This window comes from Cuculus canorus, chromosome 1 (assembly GCF_017976375.1).
Source record: "Cuculus canorus isolate bCucCan1 chromosome 1, bCucCan1.pri, whole genome shotgun sequence".
Taxonomy (NCBI): domain Eukaryota; kingdom Metazoa; phylum Chordata; class Aves; order Cuculiformes; family Cuculidae; genus Cuculus; species Cuculus canorus.
Window position 1 is genome coordinate 168,827,200 of NC_071401.1, and position 13,586 is coordinate 168,840,785.

The 13,586-nt window shown below is 39.5% G+C and overlaps 1 protein-coding gene across 6 annotated transcripts in view; it reads right to left on the reverse strand.

The window, feature by feature from the left end:
- TMCC3 (transmembrane and coiled-coil domain family 3) overlaps positions 1 to 13,586 on the reverse strand; it is a 144,368-nt gene that overhangs the window by 40,587 nt on the left and 90,195 nt on the right. The window contains exons 1-2 of one of the 6 annotated variants that reach the window (XM_054054707.1): positions 12,446 to 12,584; positions 12,200 to 12,334 (exon numbers count right to left, since the gene is read on the reverse strand). The exons of 2 other annotated variants lie outside the window; for them this stretch is intronic. Coding sequence is in view for 1 of the 4 variants with exons in the window: in XM_009559919.2 (XP_009558214.1) it covers positions 12,446 to 12,523 (78 nt within the window). In the remaining 3 variants the exon portion in view is untranslated. Of the gene's footprint in view, positions 1 to 12,126; positions 12,335 to 12,445; positions 12,617 to 13,586 lie in introns of those variants that run through there. 3 more of the 6 variants (XM_054054700.1, XM_054054713.1, XM_009559919.2) reach the window with 3 other exon arrangements.

The window sequence follows — 13,586 nt, forward strand, 5'->3', positions numbered from 1 at the left end:
GTTCATTTCTATTTCAAATTCAGTAACCCTACTTTAATAAAAGTATGTATTTATCAGTCCATCAGCCTGTTAGCCACTGAAATAACATCATAAGCAATATAACTGGCCCACCATAGAACCATAGAGTAATAAATTCTAAACAAGTATTCAGATGCAGCTACCAAAACATTGTCTCATTAAGCCCAGAGGACTTCACAACCCTAAAATTAGCAAGCTACGCTCGATGTAACCAGAGATAAAAATTTCTTCTTAAAAATAGAAATTAAGACTCTATTGCAATGTGCAGGGGATATTAATAAAGTGAATTTAACTCTATGTGATATTTTAAAGCTATCTTACTAGGCAGTCTACAAATTACTTGTAGCCCTTTATTTTCCTAAAATCAGACGCAAACGTTAAAAAAAACCCCACAAGTCTAAAACAGTATGAGGGTTCCAGTTTACACATAAAATTACTTTCTTCACTTTTAAGAATGCAAATTCTAACCCAAGTCTTCACTTGAGATTTCAGCTTCAATATTAACAGCTACAATGCAAGTTAATTCAATTAGCATCTGTAATAATGGAATAAGGCTGAACAATTTTTGTTTCCTCTTAGCTAGAGAAAGACAGTTAGGAAAAGAAGCATGACAAACAATGTGTCTGCAGGTACAGGGACCAATGCTGCAACTCCCTATATAAGTCACAAGCATGCAGGCACAAATATTAACTACACAGTTTCACTTGAGGAGCAATGAGTGTCAGACCCAGATTTCCTTAAATCACAGACACCGATTCAAGACACAGCACTGAAGATAAAGGAAAGAAATGTCTTCTTTCCCCCAGCTCCCTCCTTTTCCCAATTCTCTTAAAAATGTCCATTCAGGGAGAGCAAAAGCCATTACATACTGAAGACTACAGGGCACATTCCAAAAAGTAGATATTACAGTTTCAGAAATTCACTGACAGATTGTGCTGAAGAAGCACGCACAAGGGGAATTAATGAATTCTTATTCCGAGGCTTGGAATAGAGGAAATTAGGAGATCATCATAAAAGACTAAAAGTTTCAAAGGAACTGGGACACAGTATCATCTGTCTTTAGAAGGCCAGGATTTATGCAAGTTACATTTGGACCTCTGCTGGAGCCACAGAGTACAAATTCTATATATGCTTTAACACAACAGCAGTACTCTAAGACAATCTTCCCACTTCGAACTTAAGCCTTCATCTTTCTACCCCTGCCACTGTGCCATAACGGGCTCCTTTTTCAGCCACACCTACTGTGCAAAACAAACATAACAGCACTAATACTCGCCAGTATAAAGTATTAGTTTTATGCCACTGGGCATAAAACACTGTCATATAAACAACATGTACGAGTGATATTGAAAACTTGCCACACAGCACTTATTGCCAATAAAGACTCACTGCATATGCTGAAACCGTACACAACTTCACATCCCAGTCTTAGTAAAATAGATTTTTGCTCCTTAGTGAGGATTCATTTTAACTGGCAGAACCTGCCAAAAAGGTTAAGGTCTGACAGAAACATGAGGAATAACAAACTCTGTAATACGTCTTATCAGTACTTCTTTTGCTGTAAGGTAGGCAAGGCCAAGGTGAACTCCTTAAACCAACAGAAAAACGTACTGAATAAAAATAGCTTACTTGAAGTAGTACCATATATACACAAACAAGTTCAATCACACTTTCCAATTCCATGTTCTAAGAATTCCTACATAAATTTCTGCCTTAGGCTTTTAAAAATCAAGTTCTGAATTTCTGAACCTTCTGATGCTTACTTTGCTGATTCTTTTTCCCTTGTGCATCAGCAAAACCTATAAAAGGACAACACAAATACTTTACACTGTGGCATTGTGCTCCCAGTTCCCATCACTAAAAGCTTGTCTCTTTTGACTACTTACTGACATGCTAAAAGTTTGTAAATGCCTGTTTTCATTAATGAAACAATTACAAATCCTAATCCTAATCCTGCACCACTGATATTAGCCAGTGTTACTGTTAATCTACCCAAAGACAGGGCACAGCTGATAACAATGCCCTGGTAGTAGTCTCTTCTCCTTGCAGCGTAAAATCTCCTACAGGATGACATGTGGAAGTTAGTAATGGTCTAATTCCAATTCAATGCACCACTAGAAGTGCAAAACACTGCCAAACTCAGCAGTATTAGAAGCACATACTACTACCAGAAGTAATATGAGTCCTTCAGATTTACAGAAGCAATCTGCAACAATAAGGTAGGCTTAAGATTACTCTCCTTCTTTCCAAATGACATATTGGTAATTTTTCACATTTCTTCCTTTATTAAAAAAAAAAAAAAAAAAGCAACCTTTCCACAATTTCATTTTGGCTTAACTATACAGAGTAAAGTAATGCTTTTTTTGTACAGTATGCACAGCAGGAGCACTCTATAATAATTACACTAGAGCCAAAACAGAGAGAAGAGGGAAAAGGAAAGGTAACATCCTGTACTGCCAAATTTCTGTGCAGCCAAAGGCCAATGATTTCTATCGATAAGGGAAAAGCTGGCAAAAGACAGATTTAAAAAAAAAAAAAAAGTTTTCCTAGAACAGTGCTGTTATGCATAAGTGAAATGAAGACTCAGTAATATTAAAAATGCACTGTGTGAGGGAGAGCCAGAAAAGCCTTTTGCTTTTCCGCCTAATAAAAAGAATTTTAGAGTCCTACTCAAGAGTAAAGTTGATTTGGCACAGATGCCTAGATATTCTGTACATACATCTAGTTCTGTAATGTACAAAAAAAGGTAACACTTGCATCTTTTATGCAATGCCTGCAATATCCACTGCCACGCATCTATTTAGAATGGGTTTAGTCTCACCTACATTCAGATGCCCACCTTTATGTGATTTAATTTAAACTTCTAAGCTTCTACCAAATCAACAGAGATCAGACAGATTGCCTGCAAGAACTACACCCCTTTCAGACACAGAGGGTGTCCTACACAACTACCTTCAGAGCAAATGCCCAATTTCAAAGTTATGCAAGACTTCCGCAGTTCGGGGAGAAGAAGCACCTATGCCAGAAACCTGCCTGATGTAGAAAGCAGGAATGTGCATCCACTGGATATTTTTGGAGGTGTTTAGGGTTTTAATTTGTTGGATTTGTGTTTTTTAACTATCCACTCAGATGGCTAACGATTCTGCAATAAGTATCCTTCACAGTATTCATCCCCTCTCCTGTGCACATTGGGAGAAATCACATTCTCTTCAGAGAGGTTAAATGATTCCCAGCATTACACAAGGGCTGAGAGCTGCCACAGTATCCTCAACTATGTCACCAAAGCCTCAGGCTAACATTGTCACCATTGCTCTAGACTTCATTTCAAAACACAGATTCTTTTCAAGCAAATCACTGAACTTCAACCTTCTCTGACATTACCTGCCACACCACATAATGGCACAGAGCACGCGAAGATTATTTTAGCTGACTCTCTCAAGTCCAAACAAGAATAACTGAAAGAAGGGCTTGGCCATTTGTTTCAAAACACGACTAGTGTATCTTCATGACAAGAGTACTTATTCAAAATTAAAGAGGAGTTTATATATCTGCTACCATGTAATGTACATATTCATTAGCAAATGAGAAATCCCACGTAAAATATGCATGATAAGTGGCAACATAAGTCAAAACATTTTGTATAAGAACAATTTGTAAGATACTGCACTCAAAGCCTAGTTTCCCAAACTTGAAAGAATATAATTGCTTCTGGCATCAACAAATTACAAACAAAATCTTGACATCAAGTTTTATGGATGTCACTAGAGATTTTACTTGATCAGATTGAGCTTTGTGAGTTCATGTCTTATTCATCCTTCCAAATCCACCTCCAATCCAAACCTTTCCAGTTCCTTGGTAAAAAGAGAGAGAGTTTCTTGGAGGCAGAAAGAAACAAACAGAAAATAAAGGTCTATCTTCTTTTCCACATTAAATTTATATTGCAAGACACGATGCCCCTCCAGTAGAAATCTATAAGAAGCCGGTTTCGTAAATATCAGAAACAGAAGATTTGCTCAATAGGATCTCTCTGTGCACTAACGAGAGGATACCATAGGAGTTAACACTGGAAAGACACAACAGAAGGGCCCAACAATGGGACATCTCTTTTACCAGCAGCATCTAGCTTTTACAGACTGTAATTTTTCTTGGTGCTTCCCAAGAAAAATTACTTGCAATCATATCCATACAGTTCATGGGAACAAAACACCCAAGGGCCAACAAGGACAGTCTTGAATTTATTTATGTACCTACTGGCAAACAGGAAAAACGCTCACTGGTTGTTGATCTTCTCATCATCTTCACTCTTCTCCTTTCTTAAATCTTCCTCAGGTCTTATTAATAAATGCTTTCACTCTCTCTCATCCCCAAGCTTTCCCAGCCTCCTGTACAAAAGTCTACCAAATCCAATACACTTGCACAGTGGGTAAGTCCCTGGCACACCTGCAGTACAGTATCCTACTAAGCTGTGCTGCCTTGGATTAGAAAAATGATAGAGTCAGTTCTAATTGGTCTGTTGGTTTGATCTTTGGGCGTCACTCACCTGCACAGACATGCTGGTATGTAGCAGCACATTTTCTGCATATTTATATTGTTTTCCATCTGAACTATGAGCACTGGCTTAATTGTGATTTCTGTTCTACACACACTGGAGTAACTTGGAATAAAAGGAGTGAATGCTGTAAAAACAGAGGAACTTGCTACATCAACTCACCCTAACAAGGCTTCTCTTCCTGTCTCAGTAATACTTGTAGTGTAGCACAGCAAGACCACTTACAAATTCACTTAGATTTAAAAACTAATAATGTACAGACCCCAAAGCACTAAATCCTCTCTATTTTCTAGGCAATATATTCTTAAGAATGGAGGACTTACACTTCTATCAGCTCTGTGCAACACTTGTCTCACCTTATAAATCAACACCTTCTGTGCATATGAACCAACTCCAGAGCACTGCAGTCTTCCCTATCTTAAAAGCGCCAACTTCCACCATAATGCCTCATCTTCAAATGAAAAGCCTTGCTTTAAACACAGGATTAGCAAGTCAACAGGAAAAAAAATATCTTATTTACTAATTGAGAAGCCAATGGTGTAATATCTTGTAAATGAAAGTGTCTTTTTGAAAGCCATAGTCCTATTAACTTTTAGAAAAATCACATAACAGATAAGCAGAGCATTTAATTGTTACAGTCCTTAGATACATACACACATTGGCTTCTCTTTCCATTACAACCTTTGCCAGGAAGCTAAACAGGTTTCCATACATTTTTAGTCAAACCCACCCACTGCAAAAGCATTTATTTACAAAACAAAAACAAAGATGAAAACCCACCTACAGCATCCTGGTTCAAGCTGGATTAGCTTATAATACAATTTGGAAGTAGTATCTACCATTCTGTAAAGAACATACAGAATTTTCCATAAGGCTGGTGTAATTCATTGGTTCCATAGACCACTGATTACAATCAAAAGTTTCCAATTGATTCAGCATTACTTGGATCACGTTTTTACTTTAATTCAAAAGCAGAATGTTAATTCTTTGCACCCCCACTTAACTTCTTCATCCAGAGCTACTGAAACTCTTAAAAAACTTACTTACGTAAAGTAAGGAAAAGGTGCCTACTACAGTAAAGCTTAACTGAGAAGTATTTACAACTTAAGCCAAATATTTTATATCAAAGGTCCATTAAACTACACCATCATCTTGGTGTCCGATATAGAGGTGACTAAGAACATACTACCAGCAGCGGTTTCCATAACTTCTACCCTCTGGAATTTTATCCACTTAAGGGGCAACACTTAAACAAAAAAGTAATGAAGTGGACCAGTTATTATTATTATGGATTTCTGGAATTTTTTTTGAAAACAAAAAGTCTCATTTCAGCTTTCTACAATAACAGTATCACTGCTCACAATTTGTAGACATTCTTTATACCTCAGCCAGCAGAGACATCGCTACACTCTCATCCTTGTCTCTAAATTAAAGCTTAGATTACATACAATGATATAAAAAGCTACCTTAGAGGACTTTGCATTTGCTGAGCACATGAAAATGGTTAGCTGCACAACTACAAGGCATCCCAGTTGCATAGCAGGTCCCATATGTCATGGCTTTAGAACAGCAGGATTATTTCTGGCTCTGCATATTAATCCTCTGCCCTTCCTTCAGACTAAGGGAAGAGCACAAAACTTTCAGTAGTAAAGCTATTTGAAAACCTTATTAGCAATAGTGCAAACGTTCTTTAGCAAAATTTATCTATCTGGATACATAAGTGAAATGCAAGAATTATGTTTCACCATTCCCAACACTACACAGAAACTCATTTCCTACACAGCTCCTTTCCAAACCATTCCCTGTGGAGTGAAGACGAAAACTCCACACTTGATAATTGTGCCAAGACAACTAAAACTGGACAGTGGGCAGTGGCAATCTTTTTAGCCTGGGCAACATTAAACATCAAATCCAGCCAAAATCTTAAAGGCAGACATTGCGCCAGGCTTAGTTAAAGCCTCACCTACGGAGATGACAGAGCTGCTGGCATCCCCTTACGTCACCACTGGCAACCTGTCAGAAGAACAATTGTGTGTCCTTCAAAACAAAGCAAACCAGAAGGTTGGAAATTTTCCCCCAGTTCCAGTTATTTTCAATACACCTAATATTTAAAACATGATAATAGATGTCCCAAGGCCTGCAATCAATACCATTCACTGCAATGAGAACAAACTGAAAGCACAGAAAAGGAAAAGAGACACTGTGAAATCTTCAAAGACATGAATTTTCCAAGTGGAGACCAAAAACTATGAAAGATCTAAGCATAATTTTCACGGGAAGAGTCTCTTCACGGAAAGAGTCATTGGGCACTGGAACAGACTGCCCACGGAGGTGGTCGAGTTGCCTTCCCTGGAGGCAACAGGTTGATGAAGTGCTTTGGGACATGGTTTAAGGGAGTGTTAGGAATGGTTGGACTCGATGATCCAGTGGGTCCTTTCCAACCTGGTTATTCTGATTCTATGATAAAACTTCCAAACCTAAAAATGAGCTTTAACCTTGAAAAAAACATGCATCTCCACTTCTACTTACTGTTCAAAACTTTCTTCTTGGGTCTGAAGGGAGAAGATGGATTGGGTGAAAATACAATCTTTATAGCTTATAACTCTGTCAAAGAGGTTCACCATGCAGGATCAGGGGAGCACAGCAATACCGTATTAAGCTGTCCAGCAACAATTTCTTCTTATTTCACTTGACCATAACAAATTGCACCTAACACTGACCTTTAGCTTTTAGATGCATTTAATCCAAACACTCTAAGTAAAACAAAAAACTTTCTAAACTTCCTAACATTCCTTCCTGGCACTATCAAAAAAAAAAGAAGTTGTTACAATTTTAGAAACAGTTCTACAATGACAAAATAATCAAAACATGATTACTGACTTACGTGAACAAACCAGGCTTCTCTTCAGTTCTAACCAGCTAATCTGTCTTTTTTGGTTCACACTGCAGTTGTGGCTTCCCTCTCTTATTCCCAATTCTCCTGCATGATTCAACCTATTCTTTGACAGGTTTCACACATTTCTAGATACACCGTGGATTTAAAACCAATGCTTGGAGGTCTTAACAATATTCTGTCTCAAAGTATCTTCATCTCGTGTCAAAACATGAGGGAACTGTGGGACAAGTTCTTCATAACTTCTTCAAAACTGTGTATAAGTTCTTCAAGCACAAAATATCTGGAGGTTTAGTTACAAGTCACAAAAGCTCAGAACAAGGATTTTTTTCTACAGCAATCTTTGCATTTAAAGGAACACCAGGAGATTATATCTCCCTTTCTCCTAAAACTGTAGGTGGGATGTTTTTCCTTTTTGAGTGGGTTTTTTAATTTGTTTTGGTTTTGTTTGGGCTCCCCCCTCTTTTTCTATTACATTTTTAATCTTTCTAGGTCCCTTTATGTTATTTCCTCTAAACAGACTAAAGATTTTAAGAAATAAAGGGAATCCAAGGACAGATGATGAAAGTGATTAGAGGCTTAGAAAGACTTCAATATGAGGAGAGATTATTAAAAAGACTGCCTTGCTTATAGACAAGATGAATGGGAGCGATCATAAGAGACATGGAAAATAACAGACATTCCACAGAATTTTTTTTTAGTGCTAGAAAGCAAATGGATTTCTATATTCTTTTTTGATGCAAGCATTTTATGTGTGTGTGTGACTGCGTAAGAATCAATCTACTAAACACTGATTCTATTGCTAGTTTCACTAAGGCTGAAAGATGTAAGAAGATTGAAATTATAATTACCTATTTGTTAATAAATAAACCACATCTGTTCTAGGTAAGGGGTTTTTTGTTTGGTTTTTTTTTTTTAAATAAAGGAAGAATTCTTACAATGTCAAGCATAAGTCTACCGCTAATAAATGAAAGTTCTGAATAGGCTCCAGTGTGCATGAAATTATGTCATTAGGACTTCCTGCCTCTCTCTTAAGCATCTGGTATTTGTTAAAAGCAGGACCTATCACTGCATACACTTCTGATAGGATGCAGTAAAGGAACTTAAATGTTTTAGTTGTACTAGAAAAGGAATTTTCTCCTACAAAGCGATAAGTATAAATTTATAAACCTGATAAAACATGGAGGATTGTTCTACCGTAAGGAATAAGAGATCAAGAGTGAAGAGTAATGCTCTGATCTGCAATAAAAAAAAAAAACATACACATTTTTCTGAAGTCTAAAGAGAACAATCTGGTGAGCATCCAGAGATCACAGTTTTAATAGAGCCCTGAAAGGCAGTCCTGACATAATGCTCTAGAAGCAAAAGTCAACACAACGATGCATAAGTTAGCACTGCAAAGCCACTTTGAGCATCAGGAATGTCACTATTACAACTGCACAGACCTCAGCATGGACTTACTGCTCAAGACACACAGCGTAGCCAGAATCCGAACACCTCTAGTCTTCCACAGTATTCACTGCAAAAACAAGTCCCCTTGATGCTATTTGGCTGTTCTGCAAGATACATTCCAGCAAAAACAGAACTTGGTGCATGACCTCTAAAAATGCAGCCCTCGTTCCCAAAACTTGTCCTACTTCATTCATGGCTTAGGTCCTAATTTAGAAAGATTTGGATTAGTTTTTGAAGTGTTGGAGGAATGTCCAGTACAACTAGTACTGGATGTGAAGCACAGTAAGCTGCAGCACCTGGCATTAGCAGAGGTGAACTGAAGCATTTTGCAGAGCTGTGTTGCAATTCCACCTGTGCCACTTGAGCGAGCGGTAGTAATCCTCATCACAGAGACTAGATACCATTGCCATGGAAAGGCAGGAAAAGTCTCCTGGAAGAGTATTACACTTAAAGTGGGGGATGGATGATTTACCAGAACAATGGTAACCAGACAACTGTAAATCTATACCCACCAAATAGTACCAAAACTGTAAGGCACTGGTACCATTACACTAGAAGCAATAGAAGTATTATGACCCACTCTTTGCTGCCACGCGGAGCAAGGCTTGGCTCTATTGTGACTTGTCCAAGAAAGAGAACAGGAACGCAGCCTCTCCCTCAAAATACTTGGCCTCCTTAAGCAAAAATGTGTCCCCCCATGTTAAGAATGACTCAGCTGTTCTCCATTAAAGTGTTTTCTCTCTTTCAGATACTGGGAACTTTGCACAAAATATGGCATATGGTTCACAGGAGAGTTGTTAGCGAAGCCCAGGGTATCCTATACTTCACAAGGCCTCAAAGAAGAAGGTATGGAACAGACCTGTTGCCTTACGCTGAAGGATCTTTCAAGAGGCAGCAGGAATTTTTAAATCCTCTTCCCCTCAGATTCTACTGTTTACAAACTCAGAAGGCTATATTTACCCTAAATTGTTTGAGCACTTCTGCAAACTGAATTTGGTCATGTCTCCCTACGTATATACAGCTGCAGTTTTGGAACTGTCTTCTTGCCTGCCCATAGAGAAGGCTTAGTTCTCTCCTAAGAAAAATCCTTAGATGAGCTTGAAAGATGCAAATAACCTGTAAAGCTGGAGAAGTCTTTCAAAACCTGCCTGCCCAAAAAACTGGGCTCAATAGCCTACATTATACAGACTGCAGAGATCTGGCAACTCCTTTGAGACGTCTCTTTCCTCCTGGCTTTTTAAATGTATCTTACTCTACTTACTATACATTGTCCCTAACCTGCTAACAAAACCAACTCCAAGACTTTCTTTACACAAGCAAATCTTATTATATTCAGATTCTCTGAGCGTCCTTTCATCAGCTCTGTATTGCTGCGTTCATGCTCTGCGTTGCTTTTCTCTGTGAATGTTTGGGAGTGGCAGCTTTAACTCCAACTGCTCTGATGCTTTTTATTCATTCTTTAAAAGAAAAGTTACTTTCTTGCTTCTTTCTTATATAATACCATCAGTTGGTTCTGCTCCAGTTCCTTACCATTCCCACAATGCTGGTTAAAGCAGTAAGAGGAATGTTGATGTTATCCAGGCATTTTACCCAGGAAAAAATTCCTGTTTGTCCAGCATAAGCACATGTGGAACACCTGCCATCACCTGGAACATACAACCTGCTGCTATCACTCCTAGAAATTGTAGTACAAGTTCTGCGATATCTGATACAACTTGTAAAGCACAAACCCTGGAGCAATGCAACTCCACAAACTTGTTACTGTTACATTTCCAGTTCTCATGCTTGCAGGAAGGGTCTAAATCTAATGAAAAGAAACCCAATATCAAACAGAAGCCCAATGTTTTCATTAAATTGTCTTAAGGACAAGGCTTTTTTAGTTTTCCATACACAATGACAATGTATAATACTGAATGCTAGCCATGATACTTTACAGTCCAGCTATTCTGCTTAAAAGCATAGAGCAGAGCCTTCAGGTTTAATTCTTAGACATGCCAAAAATCATACTTGAAGGTATGCGACTTTCTCCTCTGGCCTCAGTAAGCTAAGTAGTGCATTATTATTCTTACAGCAAGAACAAGAAGAAAAACTACTTAAGTTCAACTTGCAAGGAGAAAAACAAAAGAAATAAATAAAATTTTTAACTGGGTTATGACTAGCATATGCACCCGGCTGATGGTATGAAGAGCACTGTAGACTCCAGTAGTAAAGCTACAGTGCATAGTGTTACCTATTTTTAAAACATTTCCTTATGCAGAAACAATCTGAAACACACCATCTCCTTTCCAGCACTGGCAATTAATGGGCTGGAGGGATGGAAAGAATGGCTAACATGCAGTAGAGGAAAAAAAACAAGGCAAAACAAACCAAAAACCCCAAGAACGCTCTCACCAAATACCCCCTAAACAGTCTTCCTTCATAAAAAGCTAGTCTCTACACGTCAAACTGTAAAGCTCATTTATTGACACATGAAGGATCTCAGCACAGAAAACAGAATTTCTGCTGATATCCCAAGTCAGCTAGAGCAACCCTTTTTTTCTTCATGTCTTTTTACAGTGTATAGGAAGAAAGAACCATTCATTTTACACTTGTATGAGCACTGAGGTAAGAATTTGAAATCTGGGCATAAACTAGAGAGCCAACAACCCTCATCAGCATGATACTCACCACAAAAGCTACTAAATACACGAAAGGATCACAAGAACTGCCTGTACACAGTTATCATCTATTTTATGAACAAACCATCAAAACACTAAGAAAGCCAAGCTTGCCAGCCGACCATAAGAGAAACTAGTCCATAAAGTTAGGCATCATAGATATACAGTGTGTTCTTGCTTGACCACAAAAAACTATCCTATAAAGTTATTCATCGTGGATATACAGAATATTCTTGCGTGACCATAAGAAAAAGTATCCTTTGAAGTTATTAAATATGTACATACAGAACATTCTTGCTTTACCATAAGAAAAACTATCCCATAAAGTTATTAATTATGGATATACAAAATATTCTTGCTTTACCTTAAGAAAAACTATCCCATAAAGTGAAGCATCATGTACATACAATATATTCTTACTTTACACATACAGGCAGACCTTTTCTGCTGATCTCCATCCCCACCAATGCCCTCTTGTAAGCAATTTCAGAAGGGACCCCTAATCATTCCCAGCTGTCACATACAAACACTTGATCCACGGTTTATTAGGCAGAGACCTTAAGAAACAAACCCAAACCCAGGTATTCACCAGACACGGAGGCCCTTCATTAAATCACCAGCACTACTGACTGTGGTGAGTAAGTTCTTTATCACTCGTGCCGTCAGTTTCTATTGTGGATACTCTTGAACATCAGTTTCTGTTATGTCAACAAGCAGTTTCACTCCATCCTTGTCTTAGACCAAAGAGTGTTTAGGGCAGAAATACTAAAAAAAGCACAGATAAAAACTTCATTTTAGCTCGACAGCCGAGCTGCAGGTCGCTCTCGGAGCTCGGCAGCCCCTCCACCCTCCTCCCCTCCAAGGATGCTCCCGTACCCGCGTCTTGCGGCGCCGGTGCCGCTCCGGATCCGAGTACGTTCTATCCACGGCCAGCGCCGTGTCGCTGCCCGGCATTGCTGCTACCTCCTCGGCAGAAGCTCTCACCAAAAGCCCAAACTGCGATGCTGGGGGTTTCCTGGCTGCTGTCGTCGTGCGGGAGAGTTCGGGCACGCCCCTCCGGGCGTGCCCGAACTCTCCCGCACGACGGCAGCAGCCGCTCCGCTTGCTCTTCAACTAAATTAACCCCTCAGCGCCCCGCTCGGGTGATTGAGATGCTGTGCTGGTTCTCCCCATGCCTCTAAAAGCCACAAGTGGTGTTTCCCGGGGCTCGGTGTTAGGGCCGGTTCTGTTTCACCTCTTTATGGAGCATCCAGCGCTCAGTCACTAAGCTTACGAGTGACACCAAGCTTGAGGGTAGGGGGGCTCTGCAGAGGGATCTGGACAAGCTGGATCGATGGGTTGAGACCAACGGGATGAGGTTTAACAAGGCCAAGTGCAAAGTCCTGTGCTTTGGAATACCATTAAAAAAAAAAAAGAAAGAAAAAAAAAGGAAAGCTGGAGAAGGGCTATTCATAAAGGCTTGTGGTGACAGGACAAGGTGGAATGGGTATAAACTGGAGAGGGGCAGATTTAGACTGGACATTAGGAAGAATTTCTTCACCATGAGAGTGGTGAGGCATTGGAACAGGCTGCCCAGGGAAGTTGTGGCTGCCCAATCCCTGGAGGTGTTCAAGGCCAGGTTGGATGGGGCCATGGGCAGCCTGATTTTGTGGGAGGTGTCCCTGCCCATGGCAGGGGGGTTGGAACTAGATGATCTTTAAGGTCTCTTCCAACCCAAACTATTCTATAATTCTATGATTCTATAAACCCACACAACGCTACAGGCTTGGGGAAGAGTGGCTGGAAAGCTGCCTGGCAGAGAAGGACCTGAGGATGCTGGTTGACAACCAGCTCAACCTGAGCCAGCTGTGTGCCCAGGTGGCCAAGAAGGCCAATGGCATCTTGGCTTGTATCAGAAACAGCGTGGCCAGCAGAGCCAGAGAAGTCATTCTTCCTCTATACTCAGCATTGGTGAGACTGCACCTTGAATATTGTATTGTTTTAGGCTCCTCAGTACAAGGAGGACATTGAGGTATTG